This window comes from Diadema antillarum, unplaced genomic scaffold (assembly GCF_040938485.1).
Source record: "Diadema antillarum isolate AM-2024a unplaced genomic scaffold, OU_Dant_1.0 seq00000217_RagTag, whole genome shotgun sequence".
NCBI lineage: Eukaryota > Metazoa > Echinodermata > Echinoidea > Diadematoida > Diadematidae > Diadema > Diadema antillarum.
The window spans coordinates 482,646-503,777 of record NW_027271272.1 but is presented as its reverse complement, the minus strand read 5'-3'; the positions used below and the strand labels follow the sequence as shown (position 1 = coordinate 503,777).

The 21,132-nt window shown below is 40.4% G+C and overlaps 1 protein-coding gene across 1 annotated transcript; it reads left to right on the top strand.

Annotated features, from left to right (window-relative positions):
* Window positions 1–3,800: 3,800 nt before the first annotated feature.
* Window positions 3,801–20,192, top strand: LOC139729070 (uncharacterized). The gene is made up of 7 exons (XM_071639997.1): window positions 3,801–4,873; window positions 15,727–15,881; window positions 16,830–16,945; window positions 17,711–17,842; window positions 18,394–18,455; window positions 18,986–19,147; window positions 19,220–20,192. The coding sequence occupies exons 1-7, from the start codon at window positions 3,801–3,803 to the stop codon at window positions 20,190–20,192; spliced, it is 2,673 nt and encodes an 890-aa protein (XP_071496098.1).
* The last annotated feature ends 940 nt before the right edge of the window (window positions 20,193–21,132 follow it).

Here is a 21,132-nt window from a genome sequence, read left to right as displayed (position 1 = left end):
CTGACTACCAGAGCAAGACATTTATACATGCAAACAGGAATCTACTACTTAAAGTGTAAGAACGAACAGTTTACTATAGCATAATAACATACCAGAAAGTTTACAGAGGCTTGCCCGACATAGCAACAACTGATCCGTAAAACTGGACTCCTTGCACCGAAATGTTCTTTGTTTGTGTTCAGGTGCATGGATGTAATAAGCGTTCCTACTTAGGTCCTCTATGAAAAACAACAACAACGACGACAACTATAACAACAACAACAACAACAAACTAACAAACAAACAAACAACACAAGACAGAAACCGAGAGCATGAAATTGGAATCTCCAATGAACAATCACTTCAGTTCAATCCAATTCAATTCAGTTTAGTTCAGTTCTATTCAATTCTATTCAGTTCCATTTAATTCATTTCATTTCAATTCAATTCAATTCAATTCAATTCAATTCAATTCGATTCGATTCGATTCGATTCAATTCAATTCAATTCAATTCAATTCAATTCAATTCAATTCAATTCAATTCAATTCAATTCAATTCAATTCAATTGACACATTGTACAACCCATGATGTGGGTCTGTTGTACTTTTAGTTGCAAGTACATACACATGAGTACATGCTACCATGGGCGTGCACAACACATTTACTTGTTTTGATAACTTTATACAGGTATTTTACCCACTTCCGCTCGCACTCGGTGTTTTATTCTGTCTCCTCTTTTCTCTTACCTTTACTTATTCATTTTAAGTTAACACATTTAGTTTTCCCGAGGTTGTCTTAAAAATCAATAAAGCAACTGCTTAAGATGGCCGTCTCCTGCATTTTCGATTCTTATTATCAAAAGACAACTTTACATGATTAAATGAAAATTGTTATCGATATCATTTTGCAAGGCTTAAATCAATTTTGCTTTTATCATTTCCCAAAAATATATCAATGGCACCTGTGAATTCATTTATGTACCCAATGTATTGTATATTGATGTGTTATTTATGAGGATGTGTGTAGCCATGCTGAAGCAGACTTGGTCTATCCGTTTGCATTGTCATTTACAAGCAAGCGGTTCCAAAAAGTTGAGAACGTGCATTTGAATTCACCCCAAACACTTTGGCTATTTATTACATGCACTGGAAAAGCTATCTCCTATCTTCAAAGAAGGCCTGCGCAAAGAAAACAAAGGAGATTTGCGCGATGTGAGCTGTTGAGCGGGCCCGAGTAAAAGCGCCTATCGCTGCAGGTAAGTAGGCCTATCATTATACCTATTTGCCGGTAACCTGTTTCCATGTGACCAGCTTTTGTCAAGCAGCCTATAGCTAATACTTCAAAGATTAACCCTTCGCGTTTCGAGTTTCGGTATAGGTGCATAGCAAAACTAGTTCCCATAACCGACTTAAAGGAGACCTCCGGATGATTTCCAGATTTTTACATTTGAACAACTATAAATTAGTTATACTGAGGACAGCGTTTCAGAATTTATGATACTTGGGATGAAGAATAAGAATATTTTCAAAACTTTTAACAAATTGCAATGAAAAAGGATGATGACATGGCAGAGTCACCATAAGAATGCATGAGTTGGGGCTCAAGGAAGCAGAACAAAAGAAGAAGGCGTGCATATATTACACACAGGTGAACTCGCAAGCATGCGGTATTATAGGGGAATTACACTGCTACATTTCTGAAATATGTGAGCCTCTATGTCATCATCCTTGTTCAGTGTAATTTGTTCAAGGTTTTTTAAAGTATCTTTTCTCTGTTCAAGAATCACAAATGATTCCACAAATCTATACATGGAGCTGTCGATTTATGTACTGCATAATGTGAAATTATGAAAATCGTCTGGAATGCCGCTTTAAGCAATAATTTGGACAAGTTTTGAAGACAACATTTACAAGTTATAGTTGTCAGTCTACTGTTCATCTATTGTAAGCTCTTCTGACATAAGTTTCTTATAGTTAGGTATAGTCATGATTCTTTCAAATAGAATGTAATATCCAATTTTGTCACGTAAAGTTGTCCTCAACAAATCAAATCAAATTAAACAGACTTGTGATAGGTTTGACACTATCTAATTGTGTATAGGGAGCACGTCTCCTATTGCCACGTACACGCAACCAAGCCCTACTTTACTTTGACTTAATGCCTTTTTTAAGTCAACCTTAATTTTGGAGTGGATTTCTTGACACGACAGGAATAATGTCAAGAGACAATGCATGCTCCCTACATTACACACGATAACAGAGTAAATGCATTTGGCTGCATTGAGCGGGCTTTCATTGTGTATCGTCTTTCACCAGGCGTATTTCCGAAAATTCTTTGAGTTTTGGCGGGATTTCTGCACGTTCTGGCCCACAAGCTCAGCGACTAACTATTATTCATTTCACCTTCTTCTGTAGAAAAGTAATTCCATAAAACAGATGGAATGTCAAGTAGCGTGATATTATAGTTTCAAGACTGAAACCTGCAGTCAAACTTTGTTGTTACCGTGAGTTACACAAAAGTCTCGTGGAATTATCCCGAGTATATAGCCTTAAATAGATAAATAGATAATAAATTACCGGTCAATGTATTCAAAGAGGAAAAATATTGTATAAGTAAGTTAACGCTTTGCAACGATCATGCTGTGTATATATCCCTGTAGCACCAAATTAGAATATGGGTATAAGAAACTTGCTTTGAGTAGAAGCAATCAAACGTAGTGTCACGTGAAAATAATAGCGAAATCATACAATCAAGATATATTTTAAGTTATAGCATGTTGGCGAATTTCAGCTATTAATGTTTGCAGTATGTTTCAGTACGAGTTGATTGAGAATAATATGCCCTACATTTTGTACAATGTCGTATCGAGTATCAACGACACACAAACTTACGAACCCGTCCCCTCACTGTAAGGCTGCGTTCACGTAGAAGTATACGGTATTCGCTATTCGGGCACCCAGTACACCATCACCCGCACCGTCAACTCACCATCCCATGCAGTGAGGATTTCTTCCTCCTACATCCCAGCAAATCTTATTAACATTATTTCTAAACTGCATCAGAACGTCAGTCTACATGCTTATTTTTGCTAAAGGGCAAATCCAGACCAAAATTGTCATTATTTCATAAACGAGAGACGGTATACGCTGCAAGAAAATCGAACAAGCTCGATTCCCACTATGCTATACTATTCTATGTTATTCGGTACTTTCGAATAGTGCCCTCTTGTTCGATTCAAGCTATTCGCGTGCCCTCGAAAACGAGCCCCGAATACCCGAATAGTATACTTCTATGTGAACGCAGCCTAACAGCAGTGCAGAGTGGGACCAAAAAAACATTAAGAACAAAATAAGGCGCACAAAAAATAATGTCAATCACTATGGCGCGTGTCTGCACGGGCCAATCAGCGCCGCGCTTATTGTGTCTTTGCCCAGCCATCGAGTCAAGGCACGAACTCTCCTAATTAGTGCAAGTCATTTCAATGGTCTGGTTATCTATGACGTAATATAAAGGAGACCCAGTCAAGCGAGGCGTTACGTCCATAATACATACTTGTAGGATTAAAGGATTTTATAGCAGCTTGGTGAGTGCTTTTAGCGGATTTAGGAGGTTGAGTGTTCGTCGGCAATCAGAATGCGCATCGCGCGCGACGCAGACGAAGTTTATCGGGGATTTCGCGAGTTTTAATCTTGACGACTTTGTCAACATTCACGCCTTCGCACTTTTGTTGATCTTCGTAATTTGCTGCCCGTACATTCACGCATTTTTGACGACCGTAAGGACGTGTTATTCGCACCTCTTCGCCTATCTTTTGCCAAGATGGGGAAAGATTTTCGGGACTCTGAAAAGCGAACTTGTGCTGACAACAGCCCTCCTGCAAATTCGGCTCATCCGACTAAAGATGGGGATATTTCTGAGACACGTGGAATCTCAAACGGCACAATAAAGGACTCAAATGCCGATTCTTCTGATGTTGTTGAAGATACGACTAACTTGGATGGATTTCGTATCAGCAAATTGCCGAACTCTTCTCAAAGCACCGACGAACAAAGCGAGCTTTGTAGTCTGAAAAAGCTCGAACCATGTGGGAATAAATCTGAAACTGAAAGTGCACCATCGTTTGCGCTGGGTGAATCAGAGTCACTCACCAAACGGCGTGACGATAATGGGGCAGGCCAACACTCATATCATTGCATCAACTATGATTCACAAAATGATCACATAACCAATGTACAGACTCAACATGTTCATCAACCACAATTTGAACTTCAACTCCAGCAACATTCCCCACGCTACCTGCTGAGCACCTGCGAGGTAGCGAACTTCACAGGCATTCCAACGCCGCCACCTGCCCCGCACGCACAGCGCCATGGCGCCACGTTTGGATACCAGCATTTGGCGCACGCCACACAGGTGCATTCCCAGCACCAAGATATCAGCCACCACCACCACGCCTTCGCGCACGATCCTAACTTCGTCATCAATGGCGAATCGTCGTCGCTGCACCGCGAGACGACCCAAGAGAAACTCTGTGGTCACCTCGGGCATGACATCGGGCACGAGTTCGGCGTCAAGAAAGAGCCAGAACCGATTGTCCACGAGCCATATTACGACGAAGAACACAAACCTTCCCTTCTTCCTTTGCAACTTGTCGGAGACTCCTTGGGAGCCCCTGCCGGAAGTTACGGCCAGCTTTCCTCGGGGGGTCCGCCCGAACTTCACGGCGATGCGGAGAGCTACTACCATTCAACGCCGTACATACCGCCGGCTGGCCACCAGCACGTGGAAGTCGCCAGCGGGCCGGGCAAGGCGGCCGTGTACCTGTGCAACCGTGACCTGTGGAGGAAATTTCATCAGAACAAGACGGAGATGATTATCACAAAGCAGGGCAGGTAAGAAAATTGCTTCATAATCGTAGAGATTTTTCTTGTGCTGTGCTTTATATGATTACATTAAGAAATATATAGAGAAATAACAATAGGCCTTTAAAGGTTCTCTTGAAATCTAAGCAAAACATAAATTTCATCATTAATCCATAGTTCAGTAGCTCTCTGGTTAAAGCATGCAGATCTACATACTACATCGTTATAATTGTTTGAGACGATGTATTATTGGATAACATCGTGTGGAAAGAGTTCATTGTGTTCTTTGCAGTCGAGGAAAAGAGTCCTACATGTACACAGAAGTACTTCAACTCTGGCTTCGAGGGTATAGGGATATGGTGATATTGGTTGGACGTTTTTGAATAAAAAATGTGTGCGTTCCTGAATCCTAAGGTACAATCGTAAACAGGGTGAGTTTTTGGATAGGATTCTGTGTTCTTGGTAGGTTTTGTAGAGTTTACACAGCTCGGAGTCGGCTGTTACCCCAGTAATTTGTTGGGAGAGGTCTTGGATCTTGACAAGCTAAGTTCGAGTGTAGGTATACACGAAACTACACTGCACTTCCCAAACACTTACCCTCACCTATAATTCAGGTACATTGTATGACAAATATATAAGTTACTTTAATTACCCTCTTTCCTGGCGCCGTAGAAATGTGCACACATCTTTGTTTATCAGGATTCAACCAAGAAAAAAGAAAAGAAAATCCGACCAACAACTATAAGCGCCTGTACCCTGTTATCACAACGACCATACCATAAACGTTTTACCAAATTCACGCATTGAGAACTTTTCGAATAGCCTACTGCTAATTAGCATATGTGGAAACAAAAAGCGGCAAAACACATAACCATCCTAGAGTTGGCTGAGGTAAGCAGCGTACACATGGGCGAAGGACTGGTAGGGTACCCACATTTTGAAAATGCTGGGGGGGGGGGGGGGGGGGGGGGAGGGGGTGATTCACCAAATGCAGATCCAACGTCACATGTCATTGATGATTGAGTGTTGAAGTTGTAGCGCTGTTACCATGGTTGCACTGATGCAAGCCAATTCATACTGGTTTACAGTATACACGTAGCCACACTTCGTATTCATTGATACATTGATTTGTCTTTTGCTCAATACAGAGTAAATCCAACCATTTTTCTCTTTCCTTTGTGAATGAAACGTGTAATAAATATAGGGTCTACTCTTGCATATTAGGGAAAGAAACGCGGACTACTGATTTAAGCGTGCTTGTCTTATTCTGCGCAAGTCCTCATTCGGACCTTATGGAGAGGGTCGGTTCAATTTTGCATGGAAAGTACTCTTTAAGTTGGATTTTTAAGTGACTGGACGGGTATCATCTTCAATTGTTTTTGAGCGCTCCCAAACTAGTTCCAGACTCCAAACGATTATGAAGAAAAAAAAAACACGACAAATATACAAAAGCTGAAAAGGTGGTTTGTCAAAGGCGTCATCCTCAAATTGTCAACAAGTCAACTTCAGCGGTAGTGTCCAACGTTTCCGTGCGAATTAACCCATCTCCATATATTCTTGGCAAGGGAGAAAAGGCGCTACGATTATTGTCCAATCAAATTTACGATGCTTACGCCATACGCATCGTCCGCGGGCTAGAGTCTGCTGTTTTACCATATCGCAAACTTTCGAAAGCCAGTGACGGCGAATTACACGCAATTACAATAATTTTCAATTAGCTCTTAATGACTTCCCCCACGTGCCGGAAAGATTCTTGCCACTACAGACGTAACTGACCTAATCTACAGTCAGCGTCACATCAGTTTTTAGACCACATCGACTGTTGCCAGAAAAAAAAAAAAACCACAACAAGAACAACAAACGAACAAACCCTCGAGTTCAAGAGGAAAAATGAACTAATCTTGTGCTTATATATAAAAAATAATTGAAGCGAAACTTCGTTCAGCATCTTTAAGAAGCTCACACTCCTTCACTCATTATTGATTCACGCCGATTTCGGCATCCTTGTACCGTGATCAACAAAATTGCATTAACCGATAGAAAAAAAAAAACAAACAGAAAAATGGTATTTTATGTCATTTATTTTCACCTCTTCGTTCGCAATTCTTCCTCATTTGCCTGTTTTTGCGATTTTGACTGCATGGAAAGTAACACGGCCATAGACCGAGTTTATTAAAATGTACGCGATGTAGATCGAATGAGGATGAACACTGTGTTATTAGATGAGAATGACTTTGAAGCATAGAGAAGATGAAAATTATATCGTACTCTCTAAAAAAAAAAATTGAGTGAAAATATTCACTCTGAAAAGAGAGAATACAAAAAAGAATGAATTTGGAGTGAAATTGGAGTGAATTATGAGTGAAAATGTTCATTTTCACTCATTTTGGAGTGACCTAAAGGATCACTCGAAGATTTTGGAGTGATCCATGAGGTCACTCCAAAACGAGTGAAAACGAACATTTTCACTCTAAATTCACTCCAATTTCACTCTAAAATCACTCATTTTTGTATTCACTCTTTTAAGAGTGAATATTTTTACTCGATTTTTGTAGAGAGTAAAGGTGCTACTAAAAGGCCGCCTATACATTCAATTTAGTGAACAGCTATAGTACATAAACATAAGTCCAAACAGATGATCTTTTGAACAGAACCTACAGTTGGTCAAATTGTCATCGGACGAAGTGGAGTATATTACCAAAAGGCAGAAGACTACACCTTTTAATCATTCTTTTTTTTTGCCTTTAGTAATTTATACCCACATTGACGCTTGTCAACACGAGTGGTAAACCGAACTGGACTCATGTAGTCCAGTCAGTCCAAAGCTCTATGAAGATGCAAATTTACACCTGCAAGAAAATCGCTTGCAAATAGGTTTTAAGAGCATGTTTCAACTTCCATCTGCATGATTGAATTTGTTCGAAACCTACATTTCTTTTATCTTTTTATATCAACAGAAATACCACTTTTCACCATGTACCATGTATATAGTTTTGCCATATACAAAGTTAGTGATATGACAAAGCGGAATGGCAAGAAAAAAAAAGAAATAAAAGAAAATTGAGAAAATATGTAATTTCTTTACTCTGCTCTTAGCCTGGTGCAAATTCTTGGCAAGGTTGTTAAATAACTAACGATTCACACCTCATTGTTTTCATTGCAAATCTACAATTAAGTATTTCACGTTTCTCTTCAGTGAAGTTGGAAGTTTTGCAGCGTTCGTCAGCCAGATTGTTTGGCACTATAAATTCAGGTACAGTGTTATCTATATCCCTCCAAGGAAAGTGAAATGCTTAAGATCAATAATTTTGAAAGGCGGCAAGTGTCCACCTATACCGACGTAGTACAGGCTCTCATCTCATTTTCTGATTAGTAGAATTAAACGTCTGTTTTCATGTGGCTTTTGCGGGACTGAAAATTCTGACAATGCTTATGCGAATACGATGGGCGATTTGTTTGTGTCTATACTGCATGTTTCGAAAATGTGTCGATGTTCAGTAAATGATGGGCAGCCGGTTTGTCAATAAGTAAATATATCTCCCCTCGACAATGAATAACGCTTTCTAATTCAAGATCAGATATTGAGACAACACATATTCCTCCAGCGGAGCGTGCACGGAGAGAAGTCAGTCTATTGAAGGAAGATGTCGGTCTATCAGTGCCGATCGGAGCTTCAGATTTGCGACGCGAACGCTAAGACGACGCAGCCTCCAGACTCGGACAATGGAATATTAGCGTCGTATTAGCGTTCGCGTCGAAGATCTAAAACTCGCTATAGACAAGAATCTGAAACGAGTGCCGTTTTGGTGAGTGACTGTTCCGAAAGTTCATACTGTATACAATGCACAAGTTGATGTCGTATCGCATGGTATGACACTAGAGAAATAATATTACATATTGGCGCACATTTATATACATTTCATATTCTTCTGGCAGGTCTACAAAATAATCATATAACTACACGTATGTCCTTTTTTTTTTCAAATATATTGTTGCTGTTTTTTAATCTTTAAATCAGTAAGCATTGGAATGTTTATTTGATTGTGTGATAAATACAATGAAATCTTAGAGCATAATATGTGTCGTCGTGATTTAGTTGACTCCAAAGTCATCCTTGCTAAGTTCCATGCAAGACAATAAATCTTTGCAGTGCAGCAAATCTGATTTTTCCCCCTTGATTTCTTGTCAAAATGGCAAGTTTGTGGGGTTTTTTTTAACAGGCGATTTGAGAAAGTCATTCACTTCATATGTTGCGCCTTCCAATAACACTTTTGTAAAACCGTGTGGAGCTTTACGAAAGTTCTAGAGGGATGCTAAGATCCGATTTTTGTCGAATTCTCTACCATATTTCGTGTGACTTTACTCTATTTTTTTAAAGCCAGCGTGAACACGTTAGACATACATGGGCAATATCACCTCCCATAACATGTCATTTTCCAGTCCGACACAGTATGCGCGGTTTTCGTGGTATACGGGTTTCAACCACGCCGTCTCACAGTACATTGGGTATGCTCATTTAACATCGATCTACGAATGTTCGTCACTTGGGAGCTTTTCATGGTCGGGGGAGGTTGTATATTTCTTGTGTTTGGGGGTTAAGGAACATGGACGTTTTGTCAATTATTCATATATAGAGGCGGGAATTAGGTTAACGACAAACACAAGTTGTAATATTTCTTTATACTCGTTTGCAGACGGATTGCATTTTTTTTTATTCTTGTTTGTTTCTGTTTTTGTTTTATCTTATTTTTCTTTGTTATTGAATACGTGGAAATGCTTACTTCGTTGAGAGAATGAACGAAGACACAGCATAGCCTGAGTGTATTTTTTGTGACATCTGGAAAACGATGAAGATCTTCGTTGCACGTAATCTTGAACAAGTTCTCCTTTGGCTTTTTTTTTCCGTGTGCATATGTGAATATGTGTTTTCAGTGTTTTTTTTTTTTTTTTTTTTTTTTTTTTTTTTTTTAGCGTGCTCGCTCATGACACACCTATATGAATATCAGGTATTATAATATATGTTTGTTTGTTTGTTTGTTTCAAAATGCTTGCATAATATGCAAACCGTTTCGGTATATGGAGACGGAGAGAGAGAGAGAGAGGGGGGGGGGAGGGAGAGATCCTCCCCCTACTATTTCTTTTTAAATTTACTTTTATTACCAAATCTCGTCCTAAATAGGTTAATGTTTCAAAATTTGTGTAAGAATATTAAACTCAGTCATGAACGACCTTAATGTGTGTCGACTCTAAATTTCCAGAGAGCAATGCCAGTGTTATTACCCCAACATTACCAGATACGAAGGTACACAAGTGGGTCAAGAGGAACAGATTATGTAAATCATCTTGTCTTGGATGAATGTCCCAGGCGTGATTCGAACCAAGGACCTGTCTAAGCGCTGTAGTCTTATTCATCAAAATACCGCGGTCAATAAGATAAACAAGAGTTGTTTCTTTTCAGCTCTGCTTACGATTGAACTTCGACTCTTCTTCACTTCAGATCGTTTCTAGTTTTTATGACTCACAGATATTCTTTTTTTTATGCGTCTTTAGCCTGTGAAAAGAGGGCCCCGACAATACGAGTGGAGCAGGACGCAGGCTTACATGATTGTATAACCTCTAAGTACATAACTTCCCCATCGGTTTACCCCGTTTGAACCAGAGCACCCTCCTTCTCAGTTGGTTTTTGGTTGCAAAACAGTAGCCGGGTGTGTAGCCTGTGTAAAAAAGGTCTCCACCACTTTCATCTAGAACCCATTTGACACTTGTTGAATCTGGACCCCCCCCCCCCATAAAGTAAAATAAAGTAGACCCACATAAGTATTGCAATCATCGTCTACTGCATCTAAAGTCACCTGTAAAGTGAAAGCAATTTGACCGTCGCTTCGTAATCTATTTCTGTTAACACCTGTCATGCGTCTTCATTTAAAATTGTGGACATGGTAACCACAGACGATGTGGTTTTGGAGGCCTCTTCCATACTATACCTGATTATATATATATATATATATATAACACAGTCCTTATATAGCGCATATCACTACCGTGGTGTCTCTATGCGCTTTAAGGAGAGGGATGAAGTAGAAAGAAGAAATGCAGTGTACAATATGTGTACCATAAATGCAGAACCAAACTCATTCATAATACTTTTTGAACAGAAATGTCTTGAGAGCAGTTTTAAACTTTAACACTGTGGGAGCTTCTTTTATATAACACGGAACAGCGTTCCACAGTGTGGGAGCAGCATGGGCAAAAGATCGCTCACCATAAAACTTTGTTGTGATAATAGGACATTGGAGAAAATTTTTCTGAGTTGATCTTAAATTACGAGAGGGAGCGTACCTGACCAAGAACTAATTACAGTCACCTGGCGTCCACGTTTGATTACATCGTCAGGAGCAAGGGGATATTGCTCTGTGGGAGGAAGGAGGTATACCAGGCAAGTATGGAGTTCCATCGTGTCAGTGGTGGGAGTCGTTTGACCACTCGATGGCGGAATGACGAGGGCGACGCGGGGATGGTTTAATTGCGTGTAGCCGCACGAACGAGAAAGTAGGCTGCGGTGGAGTGAATGAGACGTCAGTAATCTTTGAGGATTCTTAACATTTGATATGAATGGAATTGATCTCTAACCCTCTCATCCAGTTCACTTATCTGTCTCCTGTGCTCAAATTTGTGAATGAATGGGAAAATCCCCCCTTTCTGTTTCTCTCTATAGCATTTTTTGTTATTTTCTCTATTCTGTGTTGATATTTGACTCTCGGTCTCTCTCAAACTTTCGTCCATTTCGTCAATCCCTTCTGTAACCTCTTCTCTCCTTCTGTGTTATATGTACGTTGTATAAACTGATTTAAAGGGACATTCCGGACGATTTTCATAATTTCTCATCATGTAGTACATAAATCAACAGCTCCATGTTTAGATTCGTGGAATTTGTTGTGGTCATTGAGCAGAGAAACCAATAAACTGAAAGTCTTAAACAAACTACACTGAACCGTGTTGATGACATCACAGCCTCATATATTTCAGAAATGTACGCAGTGCAATTCCATTACAATACCACTTGCTCAACAAGTTCACCTGTGAAGAATCTATGCATGCCTTCTTCTTTTGTTCTGCTTCCGTGAGCCCCAACTCATGCATTCTTATGGCAAGGCTGCCATGTCATCATCCTTGTTCATTGCAATTTGTTATAAATTTTGAAAACATTCTCATTCCTCATCCCAGTCACTATGAATTCTGAAACTCTGTACTCAGTTTAACTAATTTATAGTTGTTCAAATGTAAGAGTCTGAAAAATCATCCGGAGGTCCCCTTTAAAGAAAAAATGCACAGATAGAGAATAGAACGGAGGTCAGTAAAGCATACTATACAGTATGGACAAAGTGGGTGTATACTACGAAATGACTTTTTTTTGTTAATTAACACTTTCTGTGCCAGGGTCTTTGGTAGAGTGTGTGTACAACGCTATATAGGGTTTATCTGCTCCATCGGCCCTCAAGGCACACAAAGAGTTAAATCTTTATTGTCGATTATCTATTACTTCATATACGAGTTTCCCAAACCAGTCTGGTGAGAACTTCAATCATCGCAGGGGAAGAAAAATCTACCGAGTCTGTTAACCACCACTGACCATTCGTATTCGATGATTATTCCTTTATGGAATTTCTGGGTGGTGATCATACAATGATTAGGGGCAAAGCGTCGTCGATGTAACTTGGAATGCTCACCAAGGAGCTTCAAGATTGTTGGTATCTTCTGCAACTGTACGTTCACATAAGTCGAAAAAAAAGAAAAAAACTTGGAGGCTAATTGACCGGTCGCTATATGTGCAGATGGTACCACATTCGCACATTGCAATTGAAATCTCGCACTCATTCCCCGTCCGGTCAGACCAATTCATCGAAGTTCGGACGGCCCAAGAGAAGAAAAGAACCCCTCACTCTCCCGCTATGCTCTCGCCATATGGTCCACTCCAATTAACGCGTATATCTCTAAATACTCACTTGAAAAGATTGAAGACAACTAGAAATATAAAAGAAAGTTACGTACCCCTCCCACTTCGGAGAAGTAATTTACTGCGGATAGTCAGTCCTCAGAAGTGCAGTTTTTATTTTGTGTGTATGGTGATTTTTTTTTTCTACCGTAGACAATTCAATAGACTGGTAATTAATAGGAATATTTCACAACTGCATATCCATTATCTAGTTCTTGTTTAGCACTTCCAGCTGAAAAAGAGTGGCGAAACGTCTTAGCATCTCGTACCCTTGACTTGCGGCTAGAAGTTAGAATGCACGCCAAATTGTCGCCGCGTAAAAACCGATGTAGTGGGTTAATCATGCTCTTACTTTGTTTTGCTTTGTTTTGTTCTGTTGTGTATGTGTGTGTTTATGTGGTGATTTATATTCTTTTATCAATTCTGAAGAGCTTTAGATATAGTTGTTAACCCCGCTTTGCTTTGGGAACATTTGTGTAGCTAGCTCAGCGTTGAAGATATTAACTATCCCTTGCATATTAAATTGGTCTCTCCGCTGTACTGTTTGATACAGAGGAATGAGGGAGTCCATGGTTGTGATTTGCGCATGCGTAAAATAAAGGTCAAATGAGAATGTTAGAGTGAGTTAATCCTGCTCTTATTTTTTTACTTTGTTTAGTATGTGTGAGTGTGTGTATGTGTGTTTTTATGTGGTGTTTTATCTTTAATCAGTTCTGAAACGCTTTAGATATACAACTGTAGTTGTCATTCCCGCTTCACTTTGGGAACCAATTTGTGTATCTAGCTCAGTGTAGAAGATATTAACTATCACTTGCATATTAAATGCGTCTCTCCGCTGTATTGTTTGATAAAAAGGAATGAGGGAGTTCATGGTTGTGATTTGCGCATGCGCAAAATAAACATGTTTGCGTATTCACCATTTATTGATTTTAAAACGAAAAAGAATCCTCAGGAAAATGATGATCTTAAGTTGTGTGTTTCACACTTGATAGAACGTACAGATGTAAGTGATTCGTCAACAATGTGTAACACAAGCTCTCCATGCATTCATTTACATTGATTACAAAGATGGCATGCTTCAACAAAAATACTTCATCACAAACCCTTTCTACGTCAATTGAAGGTCTGTGGTGTAGGGGTCAAATGAGACACGCACTTTAACCGTGAACCCCTAAGGTTATATATAATATGCGCTGACTGCAAGAGATTTGCATTTGATGGCATCGTGCGACTTTATGAGAAAGAGGCATATGCGCCGAGATTATCATACCCGCATGTGCGATAGAATGTAGTTGGCTTTGTTTAACCTTCTTACGACCGCTCACCTAAACTCTCGTCGACATTGTATATAAACGTATTGCCCAAGGACTATTATGTGTTAATTCCCACGACTGCCTAAACTTGCACGCTTATTTCAACAGGCGATCAAAGATACTACGGCGCCCGAGTCTGGCGACAAAATTTCAGCTAAGCCGGATGTTTGACTCGTCTTTAATCCCTCGCAGTCACCAATTATGTCAATTAAACATTGTTTATGAGATGCCTTTCGATGTGTTTATTGGTAAACAAGTGGCCGATTTCCTCGTAGACAAACAGGAAGTGCGTAGACATTGCACATGACCATGACACGAGTGCGACCATGGTTACGTAACCATAGCCAATTAATAATATACGCCGAAAACGTTTGATGCACATATACGACCTATTGGTATAATATACAGCGTCGACAGGCGTGTACACGTATGTAGTAAGTAGTAAGCAAGACAACGAAAGTGATAAACTGACCCTTATATACGACCCTTGAATATGACTTCAAATCCTTATATACGACCCTTGAATATGACTTCAAATGACCCTTTCATATATATCATTTTTGACAGGTACATAATAATATAGTAGGCCTATAAACATTCTTGAGATAGCATACCGAACATTCACGAAGTGCAAGGGCGCGATGTACGCTGTAAATCCATACAAAGCTTTCTGCGTGTGTTTTATATATTCTCAACTAATATATTTCTCTTTTTGTGATAGTACTTATTTGTTCATGCGAGTTCTGAAAAGAAATTCTGCGTTCGTTTTTATGATTTTATCTATGATATTTCTTCGCTTGATGAAAGTGTTTTCCTAAAATGCTCTTTCGCAATAGCTCTATGTATAAGAAAACGCTCGATGGTTCATGGTATAACTTATAGGCGTAATACAACAAAACGATTCTTTAAATACTGAATTAGTAAAAACGGGAGACAAGAACGTGACTTTATTTTCTAAGTATAAGGTAAAAATGAAACAAATACCAACTACTGTACAGTTCGGTATGACTTATCTTGTATCAGTCTGCGATAGGCCTTATCGCCTTTACTGTTACAGCTTAATGCTACCAATCGAAACGAACATCAAAAAAAGTGAAATAAACATAATAAGAAATGCAGGAACAGAGATGCAGTTAAAAAATGATGAAACAAATCCATACAAATGAATTATTCATGTCACATCGAGAGATTAATGTTTTACATTGTACATTTTCTCCAAAGGTATAACAGTGCACTCCCTGTAAAACCAAGTCCTCGGGACCAGCGATTTTCTTTCGTTGTATCGGAATTTCGTTATAACCGAACAGTAAAGTATCTGAAGATACATAGATGATAATTCGTTACTTCGTTATAACGAGAATTTCGTTATAACCCTGTTCGTTAACAAGGGAGTGCACTGTATCCACTGTGACTCAACCTTTCGCACTGTTGCAACTTTTTTTCGTTCGTTTAGTAAACGTTTGTACGCGATGCGGGAGTGTGTATTGTGTTGTAATTATGTATATTTTTTATATGACGTGTTCCTGTTTTCCTCTACTACAATATTTCTCCCTCTCTTTTTATACGGCTTTCCCCAGGCGTATGTTTCCCCAACTAGTCTTCAAACTCAGCGGTTTGGAGCCGACGATCCAGTACAATGTATTCGTGGACATGGTGCTGTGCGACCCGAACCAGTGGAAGTTTCAGTGCGGCAAGTGGGTGCCGTGTGGTCAGGCGGAGAACATATCGAAGGGTATGTATTCATGCAACGGTTCCATGACATTTGTTCCTGCGACAATTTATGCGATGGAATATCTGCACGCTAAGCCAAGCATAGTAATGTCCCACTAATATTATACCCTAACCCTTATCCTAATCCTCACATCAGACTAAACCTACATAAAACTGTATTACAACCAAAACCTTAACTCCTAAGTCCTTGGAGAAAATAAGACGGGAGGAATTGTCGCAGAGCAAACAGTATAGCCGTGTCCATCATTGCAATTATGCAACACAAAGTATTTATATGTTTGAATGGACGTCATTAACCTTATACACGGGAGTCTAGAAATGTGTCTGTGACTGATATAGACACGAGCCTATCGCTATTTGAGCAAAGCGATTCCGACACTGCAACGTTTGTGAAAGAGCGCCACTATCGTCGGCGCTTCGCCAATTGAGATTTAATTTGACATGCAGAGCCCAATGTCTTCACCAAGGAATTTTCTTTGGTTGTATCTTTTAATTATACGCGGAATGTGATTCGAAATAAGTCACAGCATTTTGTATGAATTAATTGAATATTATGTTTTAAATCTATCTTTTAGATCTTTTAAAATCATTTGGTGGTTATATGCTTTGATTTGATTGTATGCCATATCACAATAACCATGACATAATGAAAGTGCTAACAAGAAAGTGTTAAGAAGATGTTGCTAATGAAAGTGCTATCATTGCCAATTACAAATTTTAAAGAGGAACCGAAGAAGAGAAATGGTAGCATACAGTTCTCCTTTGCATCCATTTCCCCAGCGTGTTTACCTTTAGCTATTTTTATTATTTTTTTTTTTGGGGGGGGGGGGGGGGGCATATCAGTTGCTTGCTTGCTTACTAGCTCTTTTATCTTAGGAGGGCCTCTATTTCTTATCGTGAGGTTTGAGACAATCTTACTATTAATTTTATTTGAATCTCCCTCTACCAGTGAGCAACGTGTACCTCCATCCAGACTCCCCGAGCACTGGGCTCCATTGGATGCACCAAGACATCGTCTTCAGCAAACTCAAACTGACCAATCACAGGGGCAAGGATAACGGCTTCGTAAGTACCCTATCGGTCCCACACCGGTAAAGAATCATTCGACATACGAGAGATAGCCGTTTATGTTTTCCTAATGCGATTTTGAGCCATTCTGTAAAATATACGAAATGTACAATGTCTTTCGTGTTTCATATCCAAGTACGCTTACTAGTTTCATTTAAATCCTGAAATTCGTGAAGTTTTTTTTTTCCTGCTCAAGTAAACTTCGCTAAGAGGTCATTGAAGGAAGACTACAGTACGTTCATATCTTGTTATTTGAGTGAATGCCGAAACCAATGTACTTCCTCTAAACTTCAAGGAAAGTTTGCTGAAGCTTCAAATTAGGTGCACTTTGTAAAGGAACTCTATCCTAAATCAACCTCACTACAGTAACTATTGCTGTTGTTTTTTCATGAATTCTCCCCAATGAATTATATATATATATATATTTTTTTTTTGGTTTTACAACATTATTTAAGTGTCTATCAGTTTCAAAACTAATCTATATCGTACACGCCTTTTACAATCATCATCTGCTCGTTGTTACCTGTATTCATATTATAACTTCATTTTTTTTTTAGACTTCCCTGAATCCCTGGACGTGTCTTGTTGGATACTAATTACGTTTTACACTTTAGTATCGCCCAAGATGTGACCATATTGGCTTGTGTGCTGGTACCCCTGTAGTTTGTCACAACCTTTGTGAATACAAAGTTTGCAAATCTACTCCCGTATAACCCCTTTCGTCCATCACTCATTGCGCCTTCGTGTGTGTGCATTTTGCAGGTCATTCTGAATTCCATGCACAAGTATCAACCTCGTGTCCACGTGCTGGAACTCAGCGAGCGGCGCACTCTACACACCCACAGCTTCCCCGAGACCCAATTCTTCGCCGTCACTGCATATCAGAATACAGATGTACGTTTTTTCACCCTCTATCCAATTTCTATCTTTATGCCATCATTTTCTACAGATTAAAATGCTGTCTTTGTAGCACTTATTAATATTCCATATAAAGTGTAGCGCATTTTCAAAAGTAATACTTTGCCTTCGATTCATTTTCCTCATTACTCTGCAATATTGCGATTGCCATGCAAAAATAATCAAGCGTTGGAGCTAATGTGTGTACATTTTGAGATCTCTGTGTAAAGCAACTATTTTGTTCTTCTCCTTGCTCTCCTTTCAGCTCTCTATAAGTCGTAGGTTTCAAAGAACGTCATTGACTCGGCGTTAAATAATATGTTTTTTCTTTCTTTCTTTCTTTCTTTCTTTTTGGCACGGATATGTATACGCAAAGGTCAGCATACGGAGAAGCAGCAATGTTGATAAGCCAAACTCCAGTTTAGAATTGGCCGATTGACAGAATCATGTGAGCCATGTGAGACTGTTATATCTCAACATATTTTTTTCCTTTTCATATGTTTCCCACTTGTCTTACTCTCTATTTTTTCATTCTCCATCGTTCCCAGGTGACACAACTGAAGATCGACTACAACCCTTTTGCCAAGGGTTTCCGCGACAACTACGATAAGTGAGTATCCCAACATCCTGTCTATTTTCACGAATCATGATCGGTACTTTGCTCTTCTCCATCACCCCCACATGTCTCACTGTGATTTAACCCTATGATACTCCGATAGATTGATGTCTGGCATGACGGTGAGTTTCACACATTAATGATTTGACACCCTTGCGTCAAAGTTGTTTAGTATTCCCCATGCAATATGGCTTTTGACAACTTCCAATTTTCTTCACGGATAGACAAGAAGAGATGCTGAAGAAATTATCTACCCGACAGAAGTTTGGAATTGTGTATGAATGATAATTTGGGGATTGTGAATGAAATCCCTGGCGTGTGTTTGAATGTTGTATTGTTTGTTGCATCATATCTAACCCATGACTCTTCCTGGCCTCAGTGCACATTATAGTACTATGGAAGGCTTGCCATAATGTGCATCTCTCTCAATATTTGGCAATGCACGAGATAACGAGATAGTGCGCTGAAATCAAAAGCACATCCTGTCCTAAAGCTGTTTGATCTCTGATTCCTTTCTTTGACAGCCTGTCTCCACGGGATATCAGCATCCTGTCCAACGGCCCTCGTTCACGGAACGTCACGGTGCAAAAGAACGCCTATCCGGCTCCTGTGGTCAACGCTGCCAATCTTGCCATGGGGATCTACCCGCCGCTTTCGACTCCGCACCACCCTGGCCGCTTCCCGCAGCCGCATCACCATCCCCACTCCCAGCACCACAATCACCACCACCACCTCCACCAGAACCACCATCACCATAGCAACCACCACCATCACCAACATCATCATCAGCATCAGCATCAGCAGCAACAGCACCAGACTCAGCAGCATCAACATCAACATCATCCTCATCACCATCCTCACCTCCCCTTACCCACCTACCAGCCGCGTCCTGCGTCGAGCGGGAGTGGACCTACCGGAGGTGGCTTCCGGTTGCCCAACCCGGATGAGACCGCGTTTAAACTGGTGGGGAGCGCCATCAGTCCGCCAGATAATAAGCCTACTTTCTTACCCATCAGTCCTCCGCATTCTTCATCTACGGCCTCGACCATGCAGTTCCCGATTCCAGTACCGACCTCCCTGGCGAAGATCACGGAGTCCACTTTGAACCCGATAAGCTCCGGAGCTGAGGCGGAGGAGCAGGAGCAGCAGCCGATGTCATCGCCCTGTGGAGAGAGTAAGACTATCCACTATCGTTCCTCCGCCGCGACCTCCTCCGAAGAACCGTCCACTTTGGCGTCCTCCACCTCACCACCGGTTCCCCACATCTCTCCGGGAGGTGCACTGCCAACAACCTCGGTCTCCCACAAGGCACTGGAGAGACCCGATTTGGCGTGGCTCAATACTCCTCCGTCCGACTGCTCCCCCGACGCTAACGTCCAATCTCAGGAGAACCAGGTTGCCAAGCGACAGAGAGTCTCCCCAGAGAGTTTGGATGCTGCATCCCCTCACCTCACCGAGCCCGTCATCCCGGCTGCAGGGGGCGCTCTTTGCGGATTCACATCCGCGGCGACGGCGACGGGCATCGAGTATCCGACGCAGGATGGCGCTGTGGCGAATTATCCGCAGACAGTAGCTGCGCAGCCGATGTTCCATCACTATGGCAACATGTTCCTGCAGCAAGGATTTCCTGCCTTTTCTGCCCAGCCAGTGGGTAGTGGCTACCCTTACGCCTCCCAACACCCAACGCACCCACCGACTAGTGGTATGATCTACTATGGTCAGCAGCCTTAATGACTGTGGTCCCACACAAGAACAATGAAGAAGAAACCCTTGTCCAGTGAAAATTGTAACTATTTACTGTGACAGTAACATGCATCTACTTGCACAACTAATAATATCATGCATTCATTGTATGTGACGTCACCAAAAATCCAGTGTGATGATAGTCCCTCTGAACGTTCCTCACAGTTTTTCCAATAACATTCATCATTTCAACTCAAATAATATCAAAAGCAACAATTTAAATTGGTATTACTGTAAACCAAAACAGAAATAATTCCTGAAGTAGCAACTACTCTGCACTTAGCATTAGAAACTGACAAAGGTAACACTATTATTGAGACACATATTTGATATTTCTTTGTAATAAATGAAATGAAAATTGAACTGCAAATAATACCAACATAGAAAATTGAACTATATTACATCTCAAATAAAACCCCTCCCCAAACCCACTCTCTATAACTACCTTTCCTATCAATATACCCTTACAACTATCTAAAGCATCAAAACCTCTCATCTTGCAATTACATGCTCTTTCATATTGCATAAGACATTTTTCGTTACACATGTATCTCATCCGAAAATGTAAGAAAACTGAAGTTAGGTCTCAACCAAAACGATACGATCCCTTTAAGTCCAGCCAAATACCAGACAGACTTCTGTCCTTCCTCCCACCCCCTTAATTCCCAAATTTCATTCACAGTCGTGCACCCTAGCACATAAATACTACTTATCCGATGCCCCCTCCCCCGGTAATAATTAGAACTTATCGGCATCATGTAATGCTACTAATCACACAAAATCATTGACACTAACGCCATCGACGTTTTTGAATTATTTTCTGTCATCTGCACTAATTGTGGTCGTAATTGGGGTAATATGGGATATGCAGGTTCTTCATCGTGGGAGCAAGTTGGAAGGAAGGAAGGATACACTGTCATTCTAAGAA